At 36.9% G+C, this 23,281-nt stretch overlaps 5 protein-coding genes and 3 pseudogenes across 8 annotated transcripts; 7 read left to right on the plus strand and 1 right to left on the minus strand.

Moving 5' to 3' along the window:
- Window positions 1-1,122: 1,122 nt before the first annotated feature.
- LOC147945993 (uncharacterized) lies at window positions 1,123-2,467 on the plus strand (annotated as a pseudogene).
- Window positions 2,468-2,530: 63 nt separating this feature from the next.
- LOC104783899 (uncharacterized) lies at window positions 2,531-5,560 on the plus strand (annotated as a pseudogene). The gene has a single exon (XR_015596860.1). The product of XR_015596860.1 is annotated as an uncharacterized LOC104783899 (transcript).
- Window positions 2,814-3,560, plus strand: LOC147945994 (uncharacterized). Its single transcript, XM_087509445.1, has one exon. It carries the CDS (start codon window positions 2,814-2,816, stop codon window positions 3,558-3,560), a length of 747 nt encoding a protein of 248 aa, XP_087365571.1.
- Window positions 5,561-7,752: 2,192 nt separating the features above from the next.
- LOC104780647 (putative Ufm1-specific protease) lies at window positions 7,753-11,646 on the plus strand. Of its 2 annotated transcripts, none has more exons than XM_010505163.3 (13): window positions 7,753-7,988; window positions 8,209-8,565; window positions 8,659-8,927; window positions 8,997-9,084; window positions 9,187-9,362; window positions 9,548-9,638; window positions 9,874-9,996; window positions 10,093-10,140; window positions 10,225-10,301; window positions 10,584-10,672; window positions 10,756-10,867; window positions 11,035-11,137; window positions 11,338-11,646. In XM_010505163.3, exons 1-13 carry the CDS (start codon window positions 7,814-7,816, stop codon window positions 11,565-11,567), a joined length of 1,938 nt encoding a protein of 645 aa, XP_010503465.1. In that variant the 5' UTR covers window positions 7,753-7,813; the 3' UTR covers window positions 11,568-11,646. The 2 variants fall into 2 exon arrangements, with proteins under 2 accessions (XP_010503465.1, XP_087366504.1); XM_087510378.1 differs by having other exon boundaries at window positions 9,004-9,084.
- A 661-nt stretch (window positions 11,647-12,307) lies between these two features.
- On the plus strand, window positions 12,308-14,198 carry LOC104783900 (MA3 DOMAIN-CONTAINING TRANSLATION REGULATORY FACTOR 4-like; annotated as a pseudogene).
- Window positions 14,199-14,473: 275 nt separating this feature from the next.
- Window positions 14,474-16,409, plus strand: LOC104783901 (Cysteine/Histidine-rich C1 domain family protein). The gene is given in 2 exon segments (XM_019244676.2): window positions 14,474-16,246; window positions 16,299-16,409. Coding segments are annotated over 2 exon segments (1,863 nt in total). The 5' UTR covers window positions 14,474-14,494.
- Window positions 16,410-18,264: 1,855 nt separating this feature from the next.
- On the minus strand, window positions 18,265-20,575 carry LOC104780649 (uncharacterized). The gene is made up of 5 exons (XM_010505164.3): window positions 20,348-20,575; window positions 19,543-19,805; window positions 19,194-19,405; window positions 18,783-19,047; window positions 18,265-18,685 (listed from the first exon to the last, which is right to left on the minus strand). Exons 1-5 carry the CDS (start codon window positions 20,430-20,432, stop codon window positions 18,356-18,358), a joined length of 1,155 nt encoding a protein of 384 aa, XP_010503466.2. The 5' UTR covers window positions 20,433-20,575; the 3' UTR covers window positions 18,265-18,355.
- Window positions 20,576-21,224: 649 nt separating this feature from the next.
- On the plus strand, window positions 21,225-23,274 carry LOC104780650 (CBBY-like protein). 2 transcript variants are annotated; one of them, XM_010505165.3, is made up of 8 exons: window positions 21,225-21,657; window positions 21,744-21,814; window positions 21,918-22,076; window positions 22,264-22,330; window positions 22,531-22,626; window positions 22,724-22,770; window positions 22,847-22,927; window positions 23,024-23,274. In XM_010505165.3, exons 1-8 carry the CDS (start codon window positions 21,316-21,318, stop codon window positions 23,145-23,147), a joined length of 987 nt encoding a protein of 328 aa, XP_010503467.2. In that variant the 5' UTR covers window positions 21,225-21,315; the 3' UTR covers window positions 23,148-23,274. The 2 variants fall into 2 exon arrangements, 1 of the variants encoding a protein (XP_010503467.2); XR_015596862.1 differs by having other exon boundaries at window positions 21,231-21,657; window positions 22,264-22,344.
- The last annotated feature ends 7 nt before the right edge of the window (window positions 23,275-23,281 follow it).

Here is a 23,281-nt window from a genome sequence, read left to right on the forward strand (position 1 = left end):
ATTACACTATTAGAAAAACAGTAAACAAACTGTATAATTTGCAAGTTGTGTTAAGCTAATTCCATTATAAAACAAACGTACCCCAATACAGTTACTATATCAAAGTATCTAAAAGGTCTATTTCAAAATGTAACTTCCTCTTAGTGTAAAAATATTTACCAAGAAAATACAAAAAACACTCAAGCAATGATGTTCATATACGTAACATCCACGCAATGACACTCACGTCCATAACGTAAAAACCGTATAACACATGATCGTGAAATATTAATAATATACCCACTCACTAAAGCAATAAATAAGATAAAATATAATGATAATTAATAGAAATGGTGTGAACAATGAAACTCCTATTTAGTTAAATGTAAGAAGCCGAATAGAAAACCTCTCACTATACAATCATCACTTAAAACTACAATCTCACAAAATATAACAACAAGATCGTGATGCAATCTTAAAAAAAAAGAAGTATACAAACTAAAAAATTATGAAGCAAAAAACACCAGGAAAGAGAAAACCCATCTCACAAACTTCAACTCAAGCAACCAAAAAAAGGAAAACAAAGAATCATGAAGAAGCTGGACGCATCTTACAAACTCAAAGTAAGTTCACCATTTCTCAATCGTAATCATATATTAGATCATGCACTTATGATCACGCCAATCAAAGAAGAAGAACAATCACTAAAATTAATTCCTTTAAAACACTTACAGGTAATCCACTGCAAAGTACAGATTATAAATCAAGCATCTTCGCACGTCGAGGTAAACGAAAGCATAAAAATAATTTGTGGATTGAGGGCAAATTTATTTACCTAATGAAACTATACTAAAATTATATAATTGCAGTTGAACAAAGAAAAGCACGACAAATTCGCCGGACAATAATATTGGCTAAAAGAGGAACTAATAAGCAGAAAGGTAATTTGTTTATCAATAACGATGAAAGACATGCTTTCCTAACAAGCAATCTTCATATAGATGAAAACAATATTCCTCGCCTCATAATCTAACTAATATGTTCTAATGGCAAAAACATTGTAACCCAATACTAACAAACTCTTGAATAAAATAATAGGAAACAAGAAAGAGAAGGGCCATACATCATTGGGAACTAAAACAAATGGAGAAGATGGATTGCTACAATGCCCATTTTGTGAAGCTTTGGTGTGGAAAGAGGAAAGAATGGGAACTAAAGGATCAAACAATGTTCCATTATATACAATATGCTGTCAACAAGGCCGAGTAAAGTTACCTGCTGAGCCACAACCACCAGCAACGTTGGAAAAGCTGTTAACAACGTCGCAACACTACCAGCAGAATATAAGAACCTATAATTTTATTCTTGCCTTCACGTCAATGGGTGTGCAGATAGATAAGTCTATCATGCACAAAGGTGGCCCATTCACTTTTAGGAACATGGTCAGAATCATCACAAGATAGGATCATTGGTACCAGAAGAAGGGACAACTCCAAAGTTCTTACAACTCTACATCTTCGATACAGCTAACGAGGTCCAGAACAGAATTTCAGCTGTAAGTAGGACCACAAAGGCTAAGGAGTTAGACGAGAAAATAGTCAAAGACCTTATCACCACAGTGGATCAATTCAATTGTTTGGCAAAAGTTTTCAGGAAGGCAAGGGACAGATATAAAGCTGGTGATTGTCCAGAGTTTAGAATCAAGCTAATAGGGCAGAAGAAGCGAGGAAAACAATATGATATGCCAACAACCGATGAAATAGCTGGGTTAATTGTGGGAGATTTTACAACTGAAATTGGGGAAAGAGATGTGATAGTCCATCATAAGTCAACTGGGCTTCAACAGATAAGCGATCTACACCCTTTGTAAATGACTCTACAATATCCACTTCTGTTCCCATATGGGGAAACAGGATATCATGAAGCAATCCCCGTTGTTGAAAGTGAGGAAAATAAAAGAAAAAGAGCTTACATCACTAAGAGAAAATATTACGCCTACCAAATTCAAACAAGACTGACAGAAGGCATGACGATTGTAAGATCAAAGCGTTTGCTGCACCAATATATAGTCGATGCATATACATCAATTGAGCAAAAAAGATTACGGTGGTATCGACTAAATCAGAAAAAACTGAGGGCTGATCTATACAACAATGTCAAAGATGATGTTTCAAGGGGTGACACAGATGCCAAGTAAATTGGAAAAAAAGTAATATTACCAGCAAGATATACAGGCAGTCCACGCTACATGATTGAAAAATATCATGATGCAATGGCTATATGTCGATGGTATGGAAACCCTGATTTGTTTATCACAATGACAACAAACCCAAAGTGGGAAGAAATCACTGAACACTTGAAGACTTATGGAAACGATGCATCAAATGACAGGCCTGACATAGAATGCAGAGTGTTCAAAATAAAACTAGATAAGCTGTTGCACGACTTCAACAAAGGTTTCTTTTTCCCTCGACCAGTTGCAGGTTAGACAAAATAAATTATTACACTTACATATCTATCAAATAATTTATTCAAACAATTTCAATTTTTTTTTATAAACAGTTGTCTACACTATCGAATTTCAAAAAAGAGGACTGCCTCATGCGCACATACTTCTATGGCTGCCAGGAGATCATAAAAAGCCTACACCAAAGGATATAGATAAGTACATATCAGCAGAAATACCAGATAAAGATAAAGATCCAGAAGGTTACAAGTTGGTAGAGCAACACATGATGCATGGACCATGTAGAAAAGATCGTCCATCCTCTCCATGCATGGAAAAAGGAGTTTGCGGTAAGAAATTCCCAAGAGGGTTTGTACCACACACAAAAATGAACGATGCAGGGTATGTCCTATATCAACGGCAGAACAATGAAAGATTTGTGATGAAAGGGCAAACACGATTGGATAATCGATATGTTGTTCCTCACAATCTAGATATTTTGAAGAAGTACAAAGCCCATATCAATGTAGAATGGTGCAATAAGTCAAGCGCTATCAAATATCTCTTCAAATACATTACAAAAGGAGTGGATAGAGCAACATTCATAATTCAGAAGGGATCTGGTGACAATATTCAAGGATCTGGAAATGGTTCTGAGCCAAAACCACGAAATGAGATAAATGAGTATCTCGATTGTCGTTATTTATCAGCGTGTGAAGCCATGTGGAGAATATTTAAATTTAATATTCACCACCACAATCCTGTCGTCCAACGACTACCGCTACACCTTCTTGGGGAGCAATGCACAGTATTTGGCGAAAAAGAGAAACTTCCAAGTGTTGAAATTCGTTACGGACATGGGAGGACGATGTTTACAGAGTATTTTGAAATGAATAAGATATGTGAAGTAGCCCGGAAGTTGAAATATGTGCAGATGCCATTAGAGTTTTTGTGGGATAGTGACAACAAAATGTACCGTAGACGAAAGCAACGGGGAAACGTGGGAAGGGTCGTAAACATACACCCTACAGCAGGTGATTTGTATTATCTCCGAATCATGCTCAACGATGTCAAAGGTGCCACAAGTTTTGATGATTTGAAGACTGTTGGAGGTGTTCTTCATGAAACTTTTTAAAGCAGCATGTTATGCAAGAGGTTTGATAGATGGAGACAAAGAATGGCATGAAGCTATGGATGAAGCCTCACAATGGGCAACATCATATCTACTTAGAAACCTATTTGTCTTAATTTTGATATATTGTGAAGTTTCACAACCTCTAAAGGTATGGAATCACTGTTGGGAGTATATGGCAGATGACATACTACGAAAGCAACAAAGAGTTCTGAATTTCCCTATATTAGAACTAAAACCGGAAGAATTGAAGCAGTACACACTGATCGAGATTGAAACACTCCTACGCCAGCATGAAAGGTCACTAACAGATTATCCAGAAATGCCTCAGCCAGAGAAAACAATATTGGAAGAACTAAAGAACTCCTTACTTCAGCAAGAGTTTCAGTTCAACATACAAAAGGAGAAAGCATCACATGATGAATTATTCAGGAAGCTCAACCATGAACAAAAAAAAGTTACGATGATGTGCTCAAGTCTGTGACAAATAAAGAAGGCAAGTTATTCTTTTTATATGGAGCTGGAGGTACAGGCAAAACATTTCTGTATAAGACTATTATCTCTGCTCTAAGATCAAAAGGCAAAAGTGTGATTCCAGTAGCATCATCAGCTATTACAGCTTTACTCCTACCAGGCGGCAGGACGGCACATTCAAGGTTCAAGATACCAATCACGGTTCATGAGGATTCAATTTGTGAAATTAAAGCAGGAACAATGCTAGCTCAGGTACTCAGTAAGGTGGATCTTATTATTTGGGATGAGGCACCTATGGCACACCGCCATACATTTGAAGCTGTCGATCGAACATTAAGAGATATTTTATCAGTGGGTGATAAAACAGCTATCAACAAAACATTTGGGGGCAAAACAGTTCTTCTAGGTGGAGATTTTCGTCAAATCTTACCAGTGATACCACAAGGAACAAGACAAGAAACAGTCTGTGCAGCAATAAATCGTTCATATTTATGGGAGTCGTGTCAGAAATACATGTTATTGCATAATATGAGAGTGGACCCGGAAGAAAAGAAATTCGGAAAATGGATTCTGCAAGTTGGGGATGGAGATGCACCAAAAAAAACCAGGATCTAGATGAAGATCAAGAAGAAGATAACATCATAATTGACAAAACTCTAATGCTACAAGAGACAGATAACCCACTAGATGTCCTATGCCAATCAGTATTTCCGAATTTTGCCAACACGTATCAAGACTTGGATAAGCTTAAAGGTACAGCAATCCTGACTCCAAGAAATGATATTGTTGATGAGATCAATGAATATATGCTATCACAAGTGCCTGGTATTGCAAAGGAATATTTAAGTGCAGATACTATCGGTCAAGATTACACACAAACAGAAGAAGGATTTGAGATGTCATATCCATTGGAGTATCTTAATTCACTAGAGTTTCCAGGATTACCAGCACATCGACTATGCCTAAAGGTTGGTGTCCCTATCATGCTACTTAGAAATCTCAACCAAAAGGAAGGGTTATGCAATGGAACAAGGCTTATTGTCACTCATTTGGGAAACAAAGTAATAGAAGCTGAGATACTTTCAGATACAGAAGAAAAAAAAAAAGTGTTAATCCCCAGGATTATACTGTCACCACAAGACTCTAAGCATCCATTCACTCTAAGAAGACGTCAGTTCCCGGTAAGAATGTCCTATGCTATGATAGTAAATAAAAGCCAAGGGCAAACCTTGAACAAAGTGGCATTATATCTCCCAAATCCAGTGTTCAGTCATGGCCAACTATATCTTGCTTTGTCACGTGTCACATCCCCAAAAGGTCTCACAATCCTAGACACATAAAAAAAAAACAAAGGGAACTATGTCACAAACATAGTCTACAGAGAAGTTTTCAGAGGTCTACCAGCAGTTTCATGTAAGTAATTAACACCGAAACTCCACTAATGACATTTTCTGACTCTTACCAAACACCAAATTAAAACAGCAATTAATCTTCTGCTCACTATTATATTTGACACTATAAAGAAAGAAACTAACTACTATTTCTGTACTCTTACGCAGATGAACAAGGTGGCAAATGAAACCAAGAGACACACATTTTCGCAACATGATTACCAAAATCCACATATGCCGGTAAAAGATCAAACCATTTGTTATTCAAATCAACCATATCTTTTATTTAAAACAGATAATCAAATATTCAACTAATCATGTTTTCTGTTTTTCCATATCAAAAAGGGTTAACAACAAGATCTAAGAGAGAAGAAAGGTAGATAGATCAAAGAAGGGAGCAAGAAAGCTAACTATTTTGTAATAAAAAAATTTCAATATTAACAAATTTTTCTCATTAAACGGTTAAATCTTATCCAACAAGCTTTTTTTCAATAAATTTTCCTCACACAACAAAACAAACACTCATGATAATTCCATCAAGTTTAATCACTTTCCAAACCAACAATCAAATTCTTCAAATACTTACAAATTGTCCATTGCTGCGACAACCAAATAACGAGAAGCAGATATTGACCGTATAGATCTTCGTTGCTGGCTTTTAGATTCTGGGAAAAAAAACAAAAAACGAGAAGCTGAATCACAGAGATCGGAGAAAACTGAATCAGAGGTACCAATAGAGAAGATCAATGGTGTTAACGAGTCAGAGAATATTGATAGAGATGAAGTAGAACTAACGTTTCTACAGCGGCCGGTGTTTAAATGTGCCGAGATATACCAAATCTCATATTCTCTAATCGACATAAGAAACGATCAAATCACAAGAAGTTAATCTAATTTATGATTCCACGAATTCAGTAAATCAACAACAAAAGAAAAATCATAGAACGAATGAGATCTTTATCGAGCCTCAAGGTGAACAAAATCCAAAATTAAGCGAACGAAGCAAAGAGATTGAAAACTTACGGAGAATTGTTTAAAGAATCTTCTTCGATCTTCGCGATGATTGAATTTTTTTTGGGTTCTTGTCGCGATGAGAGAGGAGGAAGGGGATGATGAAATCGAGGGACGGGAACTTTTCTTAAATATTTAATTTTTTTTTTGGTTTGTGAATTTTTTGCTGTAATACTGATGCCAGTTGGCAATTTAAAATATGAAGATGGACTGACAAAATTAAAAGAGATAGGCCATTTTAAGCTTCTTCTCTTTTTGTTTTGCAGAAGCCCAACTACATCTCTACTACGTGTCGTTGAGTTACAACAAATACACAAATTATTTTTTTCCTTTCTGTCGGCAATTTAAAATTAGTTTTGTGTGGAATGAAATGTACTATATATTATAGACAGTGTCCTAAAAACGTATAAAAATCTTTGTTGTTTCATATTTTACTAAATAAATCCAAATGTGTATGTTATCTGTGTACCTGTGGTTTATATGAATATATATCATCAACGTTTTACAGTTTTTTTTGTAATTTTAATATTCAAATGTATACGATGAACTCCACTACAGATTTATTAATTTGTCGATTTTTGGTAATTGATCAAATTTTCATTTATTCTAATTCTATAATAATCCAAAAAAAGAAAAAACCCGAGACTCCATTATTTTTCTTTTGAGATTTGTTTACACAGAAAAAAATCGACTAGATTAGATTAACTCCATTCCAAGCTTAGATTAGATTAACTCCCTGTGATTTGATCGTTTCTTAACATCTCATCAAATGGAAAAAAAAAAATTCGATAATTGCCTAACACATGGCACATTTAAATCAAATGGTAAATCAGACAAAATACTATCATATATAATTATACAGTAAAAAAACAGAAAATTAACGTAAATACCATTTTCATGGGAACATTTAATTTCAAACATATTTTTAAACCTCCAATTTATAATTTCAAGCTGGGATTTCACAATCAGTATCAACTAAGCACATGTGCTAAAAGTGCAAAAACACTAGATTCAAAAAATAAAATTTTATTTATAATAATTTTATAAAATAGTATATATGTAGATTTTTAATTAATAATATACCTTTGAGTCTACATAAAAATAAAATTAACACTGATTAGCATACAATTCCGCGCAAGACGCGGGTTCTCATCCCTAATCATTTATAATCAGGTTAATTATAATGGAAAGCAGACGCTAAGAAAAAAAATTTGGTTTAATTTGGATTGTTAGGAAAGGTTAATAGACCATTTAAATGGGCTAATACGACCATATTGGGCTAGGCCCATATAATGGTGGCCATTAAGTCTCACGTTGACACGATAAATCATCGAACGGAAGAAAAAAAACTGATTTTACTCTGCTTGGTTTGGATCCGAGATGGCTCCTTCGAGCGAGACAGCGACCGTACGAGTCCTTTGCCAAAAGCTGCTTCTCTCAGGGAACCAACCTGGAACTCTCCAATGGCTCATTGGTTCCCCATTTTTCCCGCCTTTCACCGTCGTCTCCACCTTTCGATGTATTCATCACTCCCTTGATTTCCAGCTAGAATCTGGTAAGGAGACAGCTTTGATTATAACGATTAGTGAAACTGGATTGCTCAATTGCGTTGATTCCTGCTTTTGATTAAGAAAGTTGAAATTTTTAATTGATTGATCAATTGTTTTGTAACTGTTGTCGGAATTAAGAAACCAAAGTAGCCATCTTTACTGATTTTTGTTTGTGCTGCATTGTTTCCAATTTCCATTAATCATTTTTGTGAAAAAACCAATCAGATGATCTTCGGAAGTTACTACCAAAAGGTTTTGAAGTCATTGGGGGTTTGATAGTTGGAGATTCTGATGCTGAGAAAAGTGCAGTTGAGGCGGTTAGAGCAGCTCGTAGATTGCGAAAGCATTTATCTGAAGGTGGAGAGTTAGATGATGAAAAGATAGTTGGGGCTAGTTGCGATGTAGGAACTGGTACCATCCACTTCTTCATCTCTAAAACCGAGAAAGCTACAAAGCTAGAGCCTGTTGCTTCTGTTGTGTATGAGGATAAGTCTGGAAAGTATTTATGGGAGAATGGTTGCTTGCTTCACTGTGAGCTTCCAATCAAGTTACCATTCTATTTTCCCGCAAGCTCGCCCTCTGGTATGATTTTAAATTTCTGTTATTTGTCTTCATGTTTTGGTTCCATGTGTTTTTTTTGTTTCTCAAGTTTACTGGTTATCTTTTTTTTTCCAGATTCGAAGGAGAAGTTTTCAGAGGCAGTTGATGCAGTTGTTACTCAGTTTAAAGAACCATGTGCTGTGTACATAGCCGAGACCTTAAAGAAAGCTTCTGGAGATGTTCCAAAGCCAGTTGTCCTCCGCGGTAAAGATTTGGGTTTTGGTGCTGATGCGTCAAACATTAACCGGCTTCCTGCTGCTGACCAAGTATCTGACATTAAGATGTTGTCATGTTCACATTTTTGTCTCAATAGCAAAACTGCTGCAGCAGTAAATTCAGCTGAGGTAAGTAAACCGAGAATTTGCTACTTCCTGGATTTACTGCGACTCTTCCCCTGATATTTGTTCTCTTAGAATGCAGATAAAATCCACATATCTGTTCTGCTTAATAGATCTGAAAAATCTCCAACCTCTGGTGCTCCTGTTGCCGAATATTTTCCAGGTAGAACCTTTACATATAGATTATTTATTAAAAGTGTATTCAAGGCGCTACGAATATGCATGTGTGCTGTTCTTATATCTTAAATTGTTACCATTCTCACAGCTATGGGAGAAGCAAGGCTCATTGTTGTTGATTTGAATCTTGATGTGCTTACTTATGCACCCAAGGATCTTCCGCTAATGCATGCGGTCTCAGATTTAGTTATCCCTGCTTTGGTTGATCAGCTATATTCCCTAAAGAAGATTATCTTACCATATCTTTTGATGGAACATCCTCAGGTAGACCTACGTTTTCTTCATTTTAGTTATCTAACACAGTTTTACCCAAGTTATATTTCCCATAGTATCATTCTGTTGGATCTGGTGGTGCCATCATAGCTAGGAAGATAAGCTTGTATTTTCATCCCTCTTTGAACTATCCATATTTTTTTCTGACTATCTCAAGGGTCGCTTTACTTTTACAGTTGCGTATATATCACTTTAATCCACCTGGAGTATTACATCCAATAACGACTATATACGAGCTTAACTACGGGGAGACTGAAATGAAGCAAGGTAATTATTACGTTTGAAGAGGGCTGCATAGAGTCATGCTAAGATTGAAATGATACATATTCCTTTCTTTGATTAGAGTTGAAGTTATTTATAGAGAAACCATAACATTATCAGCTTATCATTCTGCTGTGTTTTTGAACTAGCACTTCCACACAAATTTTGATCCTCTAAAGCTTTTAGTGCAGTCTCATCATGTTATATGATATATTGTTCTTGCTCTTGACTTTCTTTGCAGTCGATGTTAGAAAATCTCTACACTTGAGGCTTGGTCTGCCTCTAGATCGTCCACTCCTAAGAACTGCTAATGCCTTGGATTTGTCTGTGAATGATGACTCAAGGAGCAATGTAAAGAAAAGGGGTACATAGATCTGCCTAGTTTTATTGTCTTTTGTTTTTTCTTTGTGTCTCAATATCTGCAATGACTCTAATTGTTAAGTGACGTGGGCAATGCCAGGTTCTTTCTTGCTGAAAGATGTGCATATTGGAATCCCTAGCAGTGAAGGTTAGCACTATGTATGCCTTTATTTTCGTCGTTCATGCTTGGTTCTAGCTATTCGTTTTATTAATTTTTGCGTTTTTTATGCAGTCTCGGAGGGTGTGGCATCTCTTATTCAAGGTTCTTATGAGTATTATCATTATCTTCAGGATGGCTTTGATGACTCGGTATATCATTTCTCATTCTTCCAAGGTTTCAAAATACTGTGTCAATTGAATAACCTAATGGTAGCTGATGATGTGGAAACTAAAATAATCTTAAGCTGAAAATAGGGAATAATCGCCTAGTGCTATGTAACTGGAATCGTTTACAGTCCAGTCCTTTCACGGGAAATCAGAGTTCTTTACTAATTACTAGTACGAACTTTGGTTGCGCTTCAAGTTTTGCTATTTCATTGTAGAAAGTTGGATGTAGTGTCTACTCCTAATACTAATTTTCTCTTGTGCCAGGGATGGGGCTGTGCTTACCGATCATTGCAAACTATCATCTCCTGGTTCAGACTTCAGCACTATACATCCATTGCTGTTCCTTCACATAGGTTTGAAACTATTTCTCATTACTGAAACTCAGGGCTCCTCTTCCATCTCTCGATCCATTAAGCACCACTATTTGGATTCTCAGGGAAATACAGCAGACACTCGTGGAAATAGGTGACAAGGATCCTTCGTTTATAGGGTCTCGCGAGTGGATCGGAGCCATAGAGTTGAGTTTTGTGCTGGATAAACTTCTTGGTGTAAGTCTTCCCACTCTAAACTTCCTTCTTTAAATATTTATTCTGACATCTGAATCATCTTAAGACAAGAATCTAATAGTAGAGTTTCACCATCAACTCGAAATTGCATCTACTATATGTTTTAGCTATAGAGTTTATCAATAATTTTGAAGGTCTTTTTTATACAGGTAAGTTGCAAAATCATGAACTTCAGGTCTGGATCGGAGCTCCCAGAGAAATGCCGTGAGATAGCTATGCACTTTGAGAACCAAGGAACTCCAATAATGATCGGTAAGTCAAAGCCAAATCACTCTGATATTGTTGTTAAGCATAAGTGAAGAGCCTATATATAAATGATTAGTCGACTAAGTCTTTAATGTGAGTTAAAAATAAATCCTATAAGAAGGATCCCTTATATATATCCAAACTATTGAACTCAATCAGTATTAGAACCTTGGCTCTGACATCACAAAATGCATTGGTTTGTTCAGGAGGTGGGGTTCTTGCATACACGCTACTGGGAGTGGATTACGATGAAGGAAGCGGGGATTGCGCGTTCCTGATCCTGGATCCGCATTACACAGGAAGTGAGGATCATAAGAAGATCGTCAATGGTGGATGGTGTGGGTGGAAAAAGGCAGTAGATAGCAAAGGGAAGAGCTTTTTCTTGCAAAACAAGTTTTACAACCTTCTTCTTCCTCAGCGTCCTAACATGGTTTAGATTATCATATCATTGTACCAACAAATCATATCACAGTTTACTTAGTCCTGATAATGCAAAAAATGGAGTTTTAAAGAAATTTTTGTTTCCTTTTTTTCCGGAGTAAAAATACAATAATACCAAAATTCAAAATAAGGTAAATTGCCTTATTACTTTTGGCAAATCCCTTAACATTTCCTTTTTCTTCTTATTTTTTCCAATTTTGTAAACGCCGACGATTCTCTCTCATCTATTTATACTCTCCTCGAGCTTGAGAGACTTCTAAGAGACTCTTGTGGTGATTCTTCTTCTTACCTGAGGAGTTTGTGTTTCATTAGTGGAGCTCTGATCGCTTGTTCTTCTTCCCTGTCTTGGCTCGAGATCCGACCCAAGCACAGTGCTAACAGTTTGATTCACGAGTTGGATTGTATTCGTTCCGAGTTATAATCACTGGTATGTATAATTATTCTATTGCCGGACGTTTAGTACCCTTGATTCTTTGATGTTATTATATATAGCGAAATAAACTCGTATAGCTTAGAAGAGGTGTTTCGTGTTGACAAAGTAACAAAGACTAGGCTTTGTGGAATCCTAAAAAGCCTAGAACTTTTATCCTCCTGCATCTTTATGAATGTACTAACATAGATCTTTTTCTATAGATTGTTCAATCACTGCTCTGCTTTGCTCTTAAATTGATTATCTTGCTGTTTTGGGATTTTTTTTTTCTTCTAATCATTCATAAATCTTGACTGTGTTAGATAATGGCATCCGGTGAAGGGTTGTTGACGAACGGACAGCAGAAGAAACTGGAATTAGCAACTCAGAATCTGTCATCATCTCCAAAGTCTCCTCCTTCGTTTGCTGTAATAAAGAAAGGTTAGATAATACGTTCATTTCAGTTACTAAGTAAATTAAATACTTCTTTGCTTTACAAACTTGAAGCTTACATGTCATTGAATTCCTCTTTCATCTTTTCAACAGATGGTGCTGCTTGTGGTAAGGAGAATTGGGGAAAGGTTCTTGACACAGAAGTAGACTGTTCTTGTATAGATGATGAAGATTCTAGGGCAGAGGTATTATTATTACGTCTGTTTTATTGATGTTGTGCTACTACTCTCTTTTTTAAAATGCTTTTGTACTCATTTTGATTTATTTTCCAACTTGATTTAAAAACAGGAATCATACGCACTTTCCTGTTGGTCATCAGTGTTAGGCAGTTTGGGTGATTACGAAATATTTGTAGTTACCATTATCGAAGATTAATTTAGCTCTGGGGATGTTGAAGTGGCTGCATCTGACGTTATGGAACTTGGTTTGAGCCAATACCATCCTTATTTTGTCAAGACGCTTGTTTCCATGGCCATGAACAGAGGCGATAAAGACAAGGAGAAGGCTTCGGTGTTACTCTCTCGGTTATACGCTGTTATTGTTTCACCTGATCAAATCAGGTCTGGATTTATTAGACTTCTTGAATCAGTTGGTGATCTTGCTTTGGACATACCTGATGCTGTTAACGTCCTCGCTTTGTTTGTTTCCCGTGCCATCGTCGATGAGATTCTTCCCCCGATTTTTCTAGCTAGAGCAATGAAGACTCTACCGGATTCCTCTCTAGGGTTTCAGGTTATAGTAACTGCAGAGAAGAGATATCTCTCAGCTCCTCGTCACGCAGAGCTAGTGCAGAACATATGGGGTGGGACAGAGAGTCTTGATGATGACCTTTCTCTTGACATCTCATCTGCTCAAAACGTAGGGTTACCAATTGAAGAAGATGAAAAGCTAAGACGATTCAAGAATGACACAGTAACTATAATTCAAGAGTATTTCCTCTCCGATGACATTCCTGAGTTAATCCGCAGTCTTGAAGATTTAGGATCACCTGAGTATAACTCAGTGTTCTTAAAGAAGCTAATCACTCTTGCTATGGATAGGAAGAACAAAGAGAAAGAGATGACTTCTATACTTATCTCTGCTCTTCACATGGAGATGTTCTCAACAGAAGATTTCATAAACGGTTTCATCATGCTCCTCGAATCCATTGAAGACATATCATTAGACATTTTAGAAGTATCGCACGAGCTTTCTCTGTTTCTTGCTAGAGCTGTGATCGATGATGTCTTGGCTCCTCTTAATCTCGAAGAGATCTCAGAGAGATTACCACCGAAATCAACCGGACGTGAAACCATCCGCTCAGCTCTGTCTCTGATATCCGCCCAACACGCAGGAGAAAGACTTCTGAGAAGCTGGGGTGGTGGTACAGGCTGTACGGTGGAAGATGCTAAAGACAAGATCTCGAAACTTCTAGAAGAATACGAAACAGGAGGAGTTATTTCAGAGGCTTGTCAATGCATACGTGATCTAGGGATGCCCTTTTTTAACCATGAGGTGGTTAAGAAAGCTCTGGTAATGGCAATGGAGAAGAAGAATGACCTAGGATGCTTAATCTCTTGCAGGAGTGTTTTGAAGAAGGGATCATTACTACTAACCAAATGAAAAAAGGGTTTGGTCGAATCAAAGATTGTCTTGATGACTTATCTTTGGATATTCCAAACGCAGAAGAGAAATTTAACTTGTATGTTGTGCACGCTGAAGAGAGCGGTTGGCTACACTGACGAAGTGTACTTTTTACATATGATTATCATTTTTAGAGTTTAAGTTGTTCTTTGCTCACATGTATTTGTAATGTTCTCTCAAACTTCCCCAACAATGATTTTTACAATTTTGTTACTTATATAATGTTAAAAAAGTCTTTCTATCAAAATAATAGAATCCGTTTATTATTCTAATAGTTGATCAACATTGTATATACGCATGCATACAGCCCATATTTGATGGCGTTGCGATGTGGCTTATCATTTGTTTATTCAAAGTACATACGTATTGAACATCTCAAAAAAAATATCAACAAAGGTTGACCAAAAAAAGAAAGAGATCTGAAACACAAAAACACAATGGAGAGATCAGTAGATTTACCGATTCACAAACATCCATTATACCATTCATCAAGGTTTATAAATGGTCGTTGTCGTGGTTGCAAGCAAATCTCTCCCATCTATGGTGGCTACCGTTGCAATGACTCTGACTGTAACCATGTTTGGTATCACAAAGATTGTGCTGAGTCATTACCAGAGATCAATCACCCTTCCCATCCTGAACACCCGCTTTGCTTAATCGACTACAGGGGAAACGGTACGTGTGCTTTTTGTGGAGGTTTCTTGTTTGGTCTTACCTATCATTGTTCTATATGCGACTTTCATACCGATATAGCTTGTGCGAGAAAACTACTACCTCCACTAGCTGCTATTGAACATCCCAAATGCCACAGCCATTCACTTGTTCTCTTGGAGAAACAAGTGAAGAAAGATCCTTGTGGAGTTTGCAAGAAAACAGTTTCAGGTAGGTATCCTTATGTTTGTCTTGAGTGTGATGTGTATTTCCACGTTGAATGCATAGATATATCACGAGAAGTCAACCATCCTTCTCATCCTGCTCATACTCTCGTGCTTTTTTTTGGACATGAGTCTCTACCTCATGATGCTCAAAAGACTTGTCTTTTGTGTGGTGAAGGATCGGATCATTTGATTTATCATTGTTCCGTTTGCAACTTCAGCATCTGCGTTTATTGTCGGGTGAATCCTCCACCGCTTGCTATAGAACATCTTAAGACTCACGAGCATATGATAAGTCTCTTGCCTAGACGAGTCGAGTTTATTTGCAATGCTTGTGGCGTAAAAGGTGATGGATGTCCTTATATCTGTCTTCAATGTGGTTACTTGCTCCATCGGAAATGCATTGATTTACCTCGTGTCATTAACATTAATCGTCATGATCATCGCATCACTCTCACTCGTCATCTTGGTCATCAGTATTCCAAATGTGGAGTTTGTCTTCAAAGTGTGAATAGATACTATGGAGGTTATTCTTGCTCTCTTTGCCCCAACTATGTCGTTCATCCACAATGTGCAACGAGAGACGACGTATGGGATGGAATAGAACTCGAAGGGACACCTGGAGATATTGATCAAGATATTGCACCGTTTCAGGTGGTTGATGACAATACTATAAAACATTTCAGTCATGAAAACCATAATTTGATGCTCAACAAGAATGGTGTCATTACTCATTATGATGAAATCACACGTTGTCAAGCTTGTGTCCTTTCTATACTGTATGATCCTAGCTACAGTTGTGGGCAATGCAATTACGTTCTTCATGAAAGATGTGCGAATCTCCCTCGAAAGAGGAGACACGTGTTCAACAACAAACCATTTACGCTACACGTTGGAGATAAAGACTCTTCCAAGAACTGGTTTGAGTGTGATGCTTGTAGAACAGTCTCCAATGGTTTTAGGTATGTTTCTGGTGATTGGATGCTAGATGCTCTTTGCGGTTCAATATCAGAACCATTGCTCCATGATGGTCATTCACATCCGTTATTTTACTACAAAACGCAAGGCAAGTCTTGCAGTTCGTGTCACAACAAAATGGCGAAACCCAGAGTCCTATGTTGTGATACTTGTGACTTTTATTTGGATTTTTACTGTGCTAATTTACCTGAAACGGTAGAACATAGCTGCGATGAGCATCCTCTTTCTCTATTCCACGTCGAGAATGATGTGATTTATGATAACAAATATTGGTGTGATATATGCGAAACCGAAACAGATCCAAAGAAATGGTTCTACACTTGTTATGATTGTGGGGTAACTTTGCATGTTAAGTGTGTACTTGGAGACTTCTCACGTCTCATGCCAGGACGCCACATAAATGTTGATGGATATGAGTATGTAGTGGTTTCTAACAGCAAGAGTTCTAGACCGATCTGCGACCAATGCCGTTCTCGATGTGAAGAACCCTTCATTCTAAAGGCTTGGAACAATTGTAATGTTGTTAATTGTAATCTATGCATTGATGTTTTCATTTGCTCGCGTAAATGTCGCCAGCCCTTTCGTTTGAGACTTTAGTACACTTGCTCACATACAAGATTCAATATGGGTTCTGATTCAGTTGTAGTTTGAGGCTTTGATTTTATTTTTATCGTTGATCATCATAATAAGTTTGCAGACATTGCAAGCAGATAAATATGTCTGATAATTATTCACATATTCCTAGTTTGTATTTTCTAGGACGTTATTTCTATTTTCCTGTATAGATATATGATTGCTAAGGATTTTAAAGATCATCAATTATTTGTATATATTGTACATTTTTCAAGTATATTTTGTAAAAAAAAACCATTTGTGATTTTTGTACAAAATCACATATTTGTTTCTTGTTTATGCATATGGATTTGAACGCAAATTGCACTAGGTGCAGATTTCCATTAGTAAACATCCTCAGTGACGACTGGCTCAACCTAGGTTGTTCATCATGTGGCAGTAAATTTTGTTATTCTTGTTGTGGTGGTGAGCATCTTCCAGCCATGTGCAAAGATTATCAGTTTTGGTCGAATAGGGGAAATAATATTGAGGTTCAAAGATGTCAAGATATTTGAGCTGTTCTTAGTGAGGTAAAGAAGTTGTTTTCTTTTATCTCATTGTGTGTGACCAATTTTGTGTTGAAATACTTCATTGACCCATTGTTTTTTGTTTTTAAAAGAAACTCTCGAAGGTTCACGCTTTGATGAACAACTTCATATCTTACAATGAAGAATCCTTTGAACGGTTCGCCTTTCACCCATATCTGCATTATGCAATCCAAGAGGTTAGGTTAGATTTGGTGTTAGCTATTTTGTTATGAGAATCCATATTTAAACTTCTCTTGTGTAGATTTTTTGTTTCTCTAATTAGATATGTTTTTTTTTTCTAGATGGAATTTGTTGTTGAGCTCCGGCGCTGGTTGAGTGTAGTGTTCTGTTTTACTCCATCGTTTGAGTTATTGCTATCTGTCTACTAACGGAGCATGATTGACAAGTTCAATCTACTCTTCCTCAATTTTCCGAGGCTTACTACAACTATTCAAGAAGACTCCTGGGATCTTTCCTTTCCGCGTAGGGAGATAGGCAAGGCAGTTGGCGAGCTACTTGGTAAACTGCGGGAATCTATGCCTATCAAAGATACTGTTTTTGCCTCCCATCTCCCCCTGAAGTGACTGTTCTACAAGCATCACACTCAAAATATTTTCTTGTCGAAATTACAAAATTGGATTTTTTTGCCAAAATTTTTGAAATTACAAAAGATTCACACTCAAAAAATTACAAAATATTTGTCTCCCATCATCCAAACTATTTTGAGTGTGATGCTTGTAGAACAGTCTCCAATGGTTTTAGGTACGTTTCTGGTGATTGGATTCTAGATGTTCTTTGCAGTTCAATATCAGAATCATTGCTCCATGATGGTCATTCACATCCATTATTTTACTACAAAACGCAAGGCAAGTCTTGCAGTTCGTGTCACAACAAAATGGTGAAACCTAGAATCCTATATAGTGATACTTGTGACTTTGATTTGGATTTTTACTGTGCTAATTTACCTGAAACGGTCAAACATAGCTGCGATGAGCATCCTCTTTCTCTATGCCACGACCAGAATGATGTGATTTATGATAACAAATATTGGTGTGATATATGCGAAATGTTAAAAGGCTTGGAATAATTGCAATGTTTTAAATTGTAACCTATGCATTGATGTCTACATTTGCTCACGTAAATGTCGCCAGCCCTTTCGTTTGAGACTTTAGTACACTTGCTCACATACAAGATTCAATATGGGTTCTGGCTCAGTTGTAGTTTGAGGTTTTGATTTTATTTTCATAGTTGATCATAATCAGTTTGCAGACATTGCAAGCAGATAAATAGTCTCAAACACATCAACTCAAATAGAGGCTTTTCTACTCTCAGTAACAACCTCTTCTTCCCCAATCAAAAGTGACTTGAGGATCTTATCAGTCATACCTTCCGCAAACAGCAAAAAATGTCCTGATCCAGAGATTTCATGGTAACGAATCCATGGCAGCTTTGACACGATACACCGTTGAAGCTTCACTGGCACAAACTTATCCTCGTCGCCTTGCCATAAGTGAACCGAGCCATTCTTGTTCGGGAATGGATCTTGAAGATCTAATGGACCGAATCCCCATCTTGAGAATCCAACATTCAAATCTCTGTGTAGGCTAACGTAGTCACCTTGCTGTCTTGTGTATGCCTGGAAAACAAAGAATAAACACAGCATTTGATTCAAAATCATCTTCAGTGACACAGAAACCGAACCAAACTGCACAATTCTATAGATGTGCTTGTACCCGATTTGGATTGACGAATCCGAGTTTAGACAAGATCTCCAGGTCCTGACGAGAGAAAATAATGGGATTACCAGCAATCACATTGGAGAAAGAGAACCATTTCTGAGTGTTCCACCAATATGTAAGCCAAGGAGCATAGTGAGCAACTCGAAGTGCCCATTGATCTGCAGGATACATAAGAGAGAAGGCTTCACTCGTTACATCTCCTGGTAAGTTTCTCCACCAGTAGTTAATCCCCGGAGCAACAAGTACTGCCCCTGCTAACCTGTTAACAAAGTCCACAACCAAAACAAAACGTCCCACAACTTCACAACACATCTAAGCCATTGTTTTACAAGATCAATGTTAAAACACCTATTCGTTAGTTACATTTAATCATTTCAAAAACAAACTCAAAAATGTAGTAGTAACCTGTGAGGAATGTAGTTAAGGCATGCCCATGTGATTTCACCACCCATGGAGAGACCAAAGAGATAAAACTTAGGTCCTAGACCCAACCCGTCAGCTAGCTCTTCTATATCCAATGCTATGCTTCTGGGTGACCCATTCAGGTTAGGATCACTCTCTCCATAACCAGGACGGTCAAAAGACAAAGTGTATATCCTCAATTCCTCCATAAGAGCCTTCAAAGTTATGCACAAAGATTCAATTTTTTTACTCACTCATCGACTTCACCAAAAGACACAAACTTTAACATTTATACTACACGGAATCAGTGATTGGAGAAATGGGTAATCAGAGACTTGACCGGAAAACTAACCGGCGATAAGAAATGAGCGAAAGGCGAGTCGTGCGTACAAGAATCGAAGCCATGGATAAATATGATCTTGAACTTAGCTTCGTCACTAGGGATTCCGAATTCCTTGTAAGCAAGATGTCTCCCGTCTCTCAGTTTGATCCTCGGCGATGTTACGGCTGCTCCACCGGGAGAGCCGACGATTTTAGCAGGCGGGGGTTGGATTGATTGATAAATCCATGCCAAAGCTCCAACGAATGATACCAGTAGAATCGTTTTCAGATAACCTTCATACAAATTTTGACTGTTTAGTGTGTTATTTTTAATTAACTTTTGTTTTAACCAAATTTATTTTACTATTTCTTTTGGAAATCCCTAATTATAATATTATTCACTTTAATTAAAAAAAATATGCATATCTTAAAGTTGAAAAATATACTTTTGTTTTTTTCAAACAAATTTTTCATTTTATTTTAACTATTAATAAACCAATTAAATATTAATCATCAATATACGTTACTATTATGTGTGATCTGTAAAAACTCAATTAAGAGAAAAAAAAAATCTATATATATATTTTTTTTGTCATTTGCGATAGTTGTAAAAGAAAGAAAAAATGTTTTTTTGTTTCCAGAAAATTAAAGAGTAATGGCCTGAAAAAAAAAAAAAAAAAGGGGAAAGAAAATAGATATCTCCTTCTAAGTTCTAACATCCACAATTATTGCATAAGCATTAAGCAAGATCGTTATAAACAAAGAACATAAGATTATTTCAAGAAAAAAATAATAATAATAAGAAAGATGAAAATTACAGAGATTGTAAAACTTACCAGAAGAAGAACTTTTTTGAGTGTTGTTTCCTCTGGTGTGAGATCTTGCAGATTTCGTCTCCCTCTCTGTTCCTGCTTCAGACATTTTTCTCTCTTTCTCTTAGAAATTTTTTCTCGGATAGAGAAGAGAGTGAGAAAAACCAAACTAACGGTAGCAAATTGAGCCAGTAGCAAGAGTTTGGTTAAGAGAGAACTTGCCTCTCTTTATTGTTTTTTTTGTCCTTATTTATACACATAAAATTAATTAATGATGTTAAATTGAATTTTTAATTTTAACTTTAATTTTGTTTTAAAAATAGTAAAATATTTATCAGTGGCAGCAGAAAAGCAAAGATACGTGGGTACGTACGTACGTGACATTCCCATTCCCATGACGAGTTTAATACATTTAGATTTTGTTTTTTGTTTTTTGTTTTTAATACATTTAGATTTAGTAATTGCTATAGGGAACTTGGGCGACTCAAAGAGTAAAGGGAAAGCGAACACCCATAAACATGACATTTGGAATGTTCTCAAAATATTTCCTGCTTCATTCTTCGATCTTTGGTCCATTTACACTTTTCTTGATATTGTGTCGAGTATACAACTCAAGTGACTTACTTACATACATAGTGCATATCCAACAAAAAAATATATCAAGTTTCATTTGCCAAAATATAAAGTTTAATGCTTAGAGTTGAGACAAACTAATTTGAAAATTAGTGAAGGAGAGACTTAACCATAAGTGTTCAAATTTTTTTTAATGGATTTGATTAGTCAAAAATATATATACAGGTCACAAAACGACCCGAACCGGTTTTAAAAAGTAACGTACCCAAATCCGACCCGTACCCGGGTGGTTCTTTCTTTCTGATTTTTGTGGTCGTTAACACAAGACCGGATAAGTTAGAACAAATTCGCGACCGTTATTTATTTCGTCGACTAGATAGATAGACACAGAGATAGAGATAGAGAGAGAGGATCAAACAATGGCCACTGTGAAAATCTCTCTTTCCTTTGTTTCACTAACACCATCTTCTTCTTCTTCTTCTTCTTCTTCTTCTTCTTCTTCAACTCAATCTAAGTTATCTCCTTCGTTCATCATCCCCAATGCGGCACCGTCGGCAAAGTTGGCGAAGTTGCGATTCAATGGTAAGTCCCTGAGAGCAAAACCGATGGTACGGAGAGCATCTCGCTCCGGCGGAATCACCTGCTCTGCTTCCTCATCTCCGGCGACTATTCCTTCTGCTCTTCTCTTCGACTGCGATGGCGTTCTTGTTGATACCGAGAAGGACGGTCATCGGATCTCCTTCAACGACACTTTCAAAGAGGTTTCTGATCAGTTCCCCCCCCCCCTCTCGATTTGTTGTATTTTTACTGCTCAGGTGATGAAATTTTGAATCTTTTTTTTTTGCAGAGAGAATTGGGTGTTACTTGGGATGTTGAGTTATACGGCGAGCTGCTTAAAATCGGTGGTGGTAAAGAAAGGTATTACACACAATTTTACTAGACCAAGATTTTTTTGAGTGTTGATGAAGTTATCAGTTTTGTATCTTTTTGGATGAAATTGGATTTGGCTCTGTTTTTGTAGGATGACGGCGTATTTTAACAAGGTAGGTTGGCCAGATAAAGCTCCCAAGGATGAAGCAGAGAGGAAAGAGTTCATAGCTGGTCTTCACAAGCAAAAGACTGAGCTTTTCATGGTTCTCATTGAGAAAACGCTGCTTCCTCTTCGACCCGGTGTTGCAAAGTTAGTGTCACTTCTTATATATCTCCTAATCACTTTTGCTTTTGATAGATTCTCTTGATTCTATGAATGTTTGTAAGGCTGGTTGTTTTTAGTAATCATGTAGACATGTTGTGGTTTCTTATAGAATTTTATTGATCTAGTTGGTTGAGGTTAATTGAACCCTTTTTGCTAATAATTAACTTTGTAGGTTGGTGGATCAAGCTTTAACAAATGGAGTAAAAGTAGCTGTGTGCAGCACTTCAAATGAGAAGGCGGTATGATCAATCAGGTTCTACTACTTCAGTTTCCTGAGACTATCAGTATCATGATCATGCCCTTATGTGTTTTCTTAAACAAGACTACACGCAGCACCTTTAGTAACATGAATATGCGAGAATCGTCTAGCTTCAGAGAAGTTTATAATCTTTATGGGAAATGTGAATCTACTTTTTTCCTCATTCTGGCCTGATCTCAGGTTTCTGCTATAGTGTCATGCTTGCTTGGACCAGAACGAGCCGAGAAAATCAAGATATTCGCTGGAGACGTAGTCCCAAAAAAGAAACCTGACCCAGTAATTTACTCACCTTCCATTCTATCACAACAAGTTTTGCTTGCTTCCATCTTGGTTAAAGACAGAGTTATCGAACTTTTGTGTAATTAATTAACAGGCTATCTACAACTTAGCAGCTGAAACCCTTGGAGTTGATCCCTCAAAGTAAGTGTTACTAAGTTTTTGATTTTCACATACTCAGTTTAGAAAACTCTGAAGATTTGCTTTTGTGACTGTGTAGATGTGTTGTGGTTGAAGACAGCGGGATCGGTCTAGCAGCTGCAAAAGCTGCAGGAATGACTTGTATAGTTACCAAGAGTGGGTGAGTTTTATTAGAGAGCCCTTTTCAGTAATCAGAATGGTCATTCATATCAACCAGAAACAAATATATGAATCATTCATCTTTGGATCTGTATAGGTACACCGCAGATGAAGATTTTGAGAACGCAGATGCGATTTTCGACTGCATTGGAGACCCTCCAGAGGAAAGATTTGATTTGGCATTCTGTGGAAGCCTTCTCCAGAAACAGTTCGTTAGTTAAAAAAAAAAAAGCACAAACCACATTGAAATTGTTTCTTTCTCTCAGCATTGGTCTGTGTATAAGTGAAAAGTATATCATTCATGTAAAACCACATAATTCGATTACACGTTATGAAATGAACGTTACATTATTTT

The sequence above is a fragment of the Camelina sativa genome, chromosome 4 (genome assembly GCF_030686135.1).
Source record: "Camelina sativa cultivar CO46 ecotype springtype chromosome 4, ASM3068613v1".
In the NCBI taxonomy this organism is placed as follows: domain Eukaryota; kingdom Viridiplantae; phylum Streptophyta; class Magnoliopsida; order Brassicales; family Brassicaceae; genus Camelina; species Camelina sativa.

Excerpts from the sequence above, each read along its gene's own strand:
- LOC147945994 (XM_087509445.1), top strand. The coding sequence starts at position 2,814 with ATGAACGATGCAGGGTATGTCCTATATCAACGGCAGAACAATGAAAGA.
- LOC104780647 (XM_010505163.3), top strand. The coding sequence starts at position 7,814 with ATGGCTCCTTCGAGCGAGACAGCGACCGTACGAGTCCTTTGCCAAAAG. Across the intron at positions 9,363-9,547 it reads TTTTGATGGAACATCCTCAG|TTGCGTATATATCACTTTAA; the intron begins GTAGACCTACGT and ends TTACTTTTACAG. Across the intron at positions 11,138-11,337 it reads AGGAACTCCAATAATGATCG|GAGGTGGGGTTCTTGCATAC; the intron begins GTAAGTCAAAGC and ends TGGTTTGTTCAG.
- LOC104780649 (XM_010505164.3), bottom strand. The coding sequence starts at position 20,432 with ATGTCTGAAGCAGGAACAGAGAGGGAGACGAAATCTGCAAGATCTCAC. Across the intron at positions 19,406-19,542 it reads TCGCTCATTTCTTATCGCCG|GCTCTTATGGAGGAATTGAG; the intron begins GTTAGTTTTCCG and ends ATAACTTTGAAG. Across the intron at positions 18,686-18,782 it reads GATTCGTCAATCCAAATCGG|GCATACACAAGACAGCAAGG; the intron begins GTACAAGCACAT and ends TTTGTTTTCCAG.
- LOC104780650 (XM_010505165.3), top strand. The coding sequence starts at position 21,316 with ATGGCCACTGTGAAAATCTCTCTTTCCTTTGTTTCACTAACACCATCT. Across the intron at positions 21,815-21,917 it reads ATCGGTGGTGGTAAAGAAAG|GATGACGGCGTATTTTAACA; the intron begins GTATTACACACA and ends CTGTTTTTGTAG. Across the intron at positions 22,928-23,023 it reads TGTATAGTTACCAAGAGTGG|GTACACCGCAGATGAAGATT; the intron begins GTGAGTTTTATT and ends GGATCTGTATAG.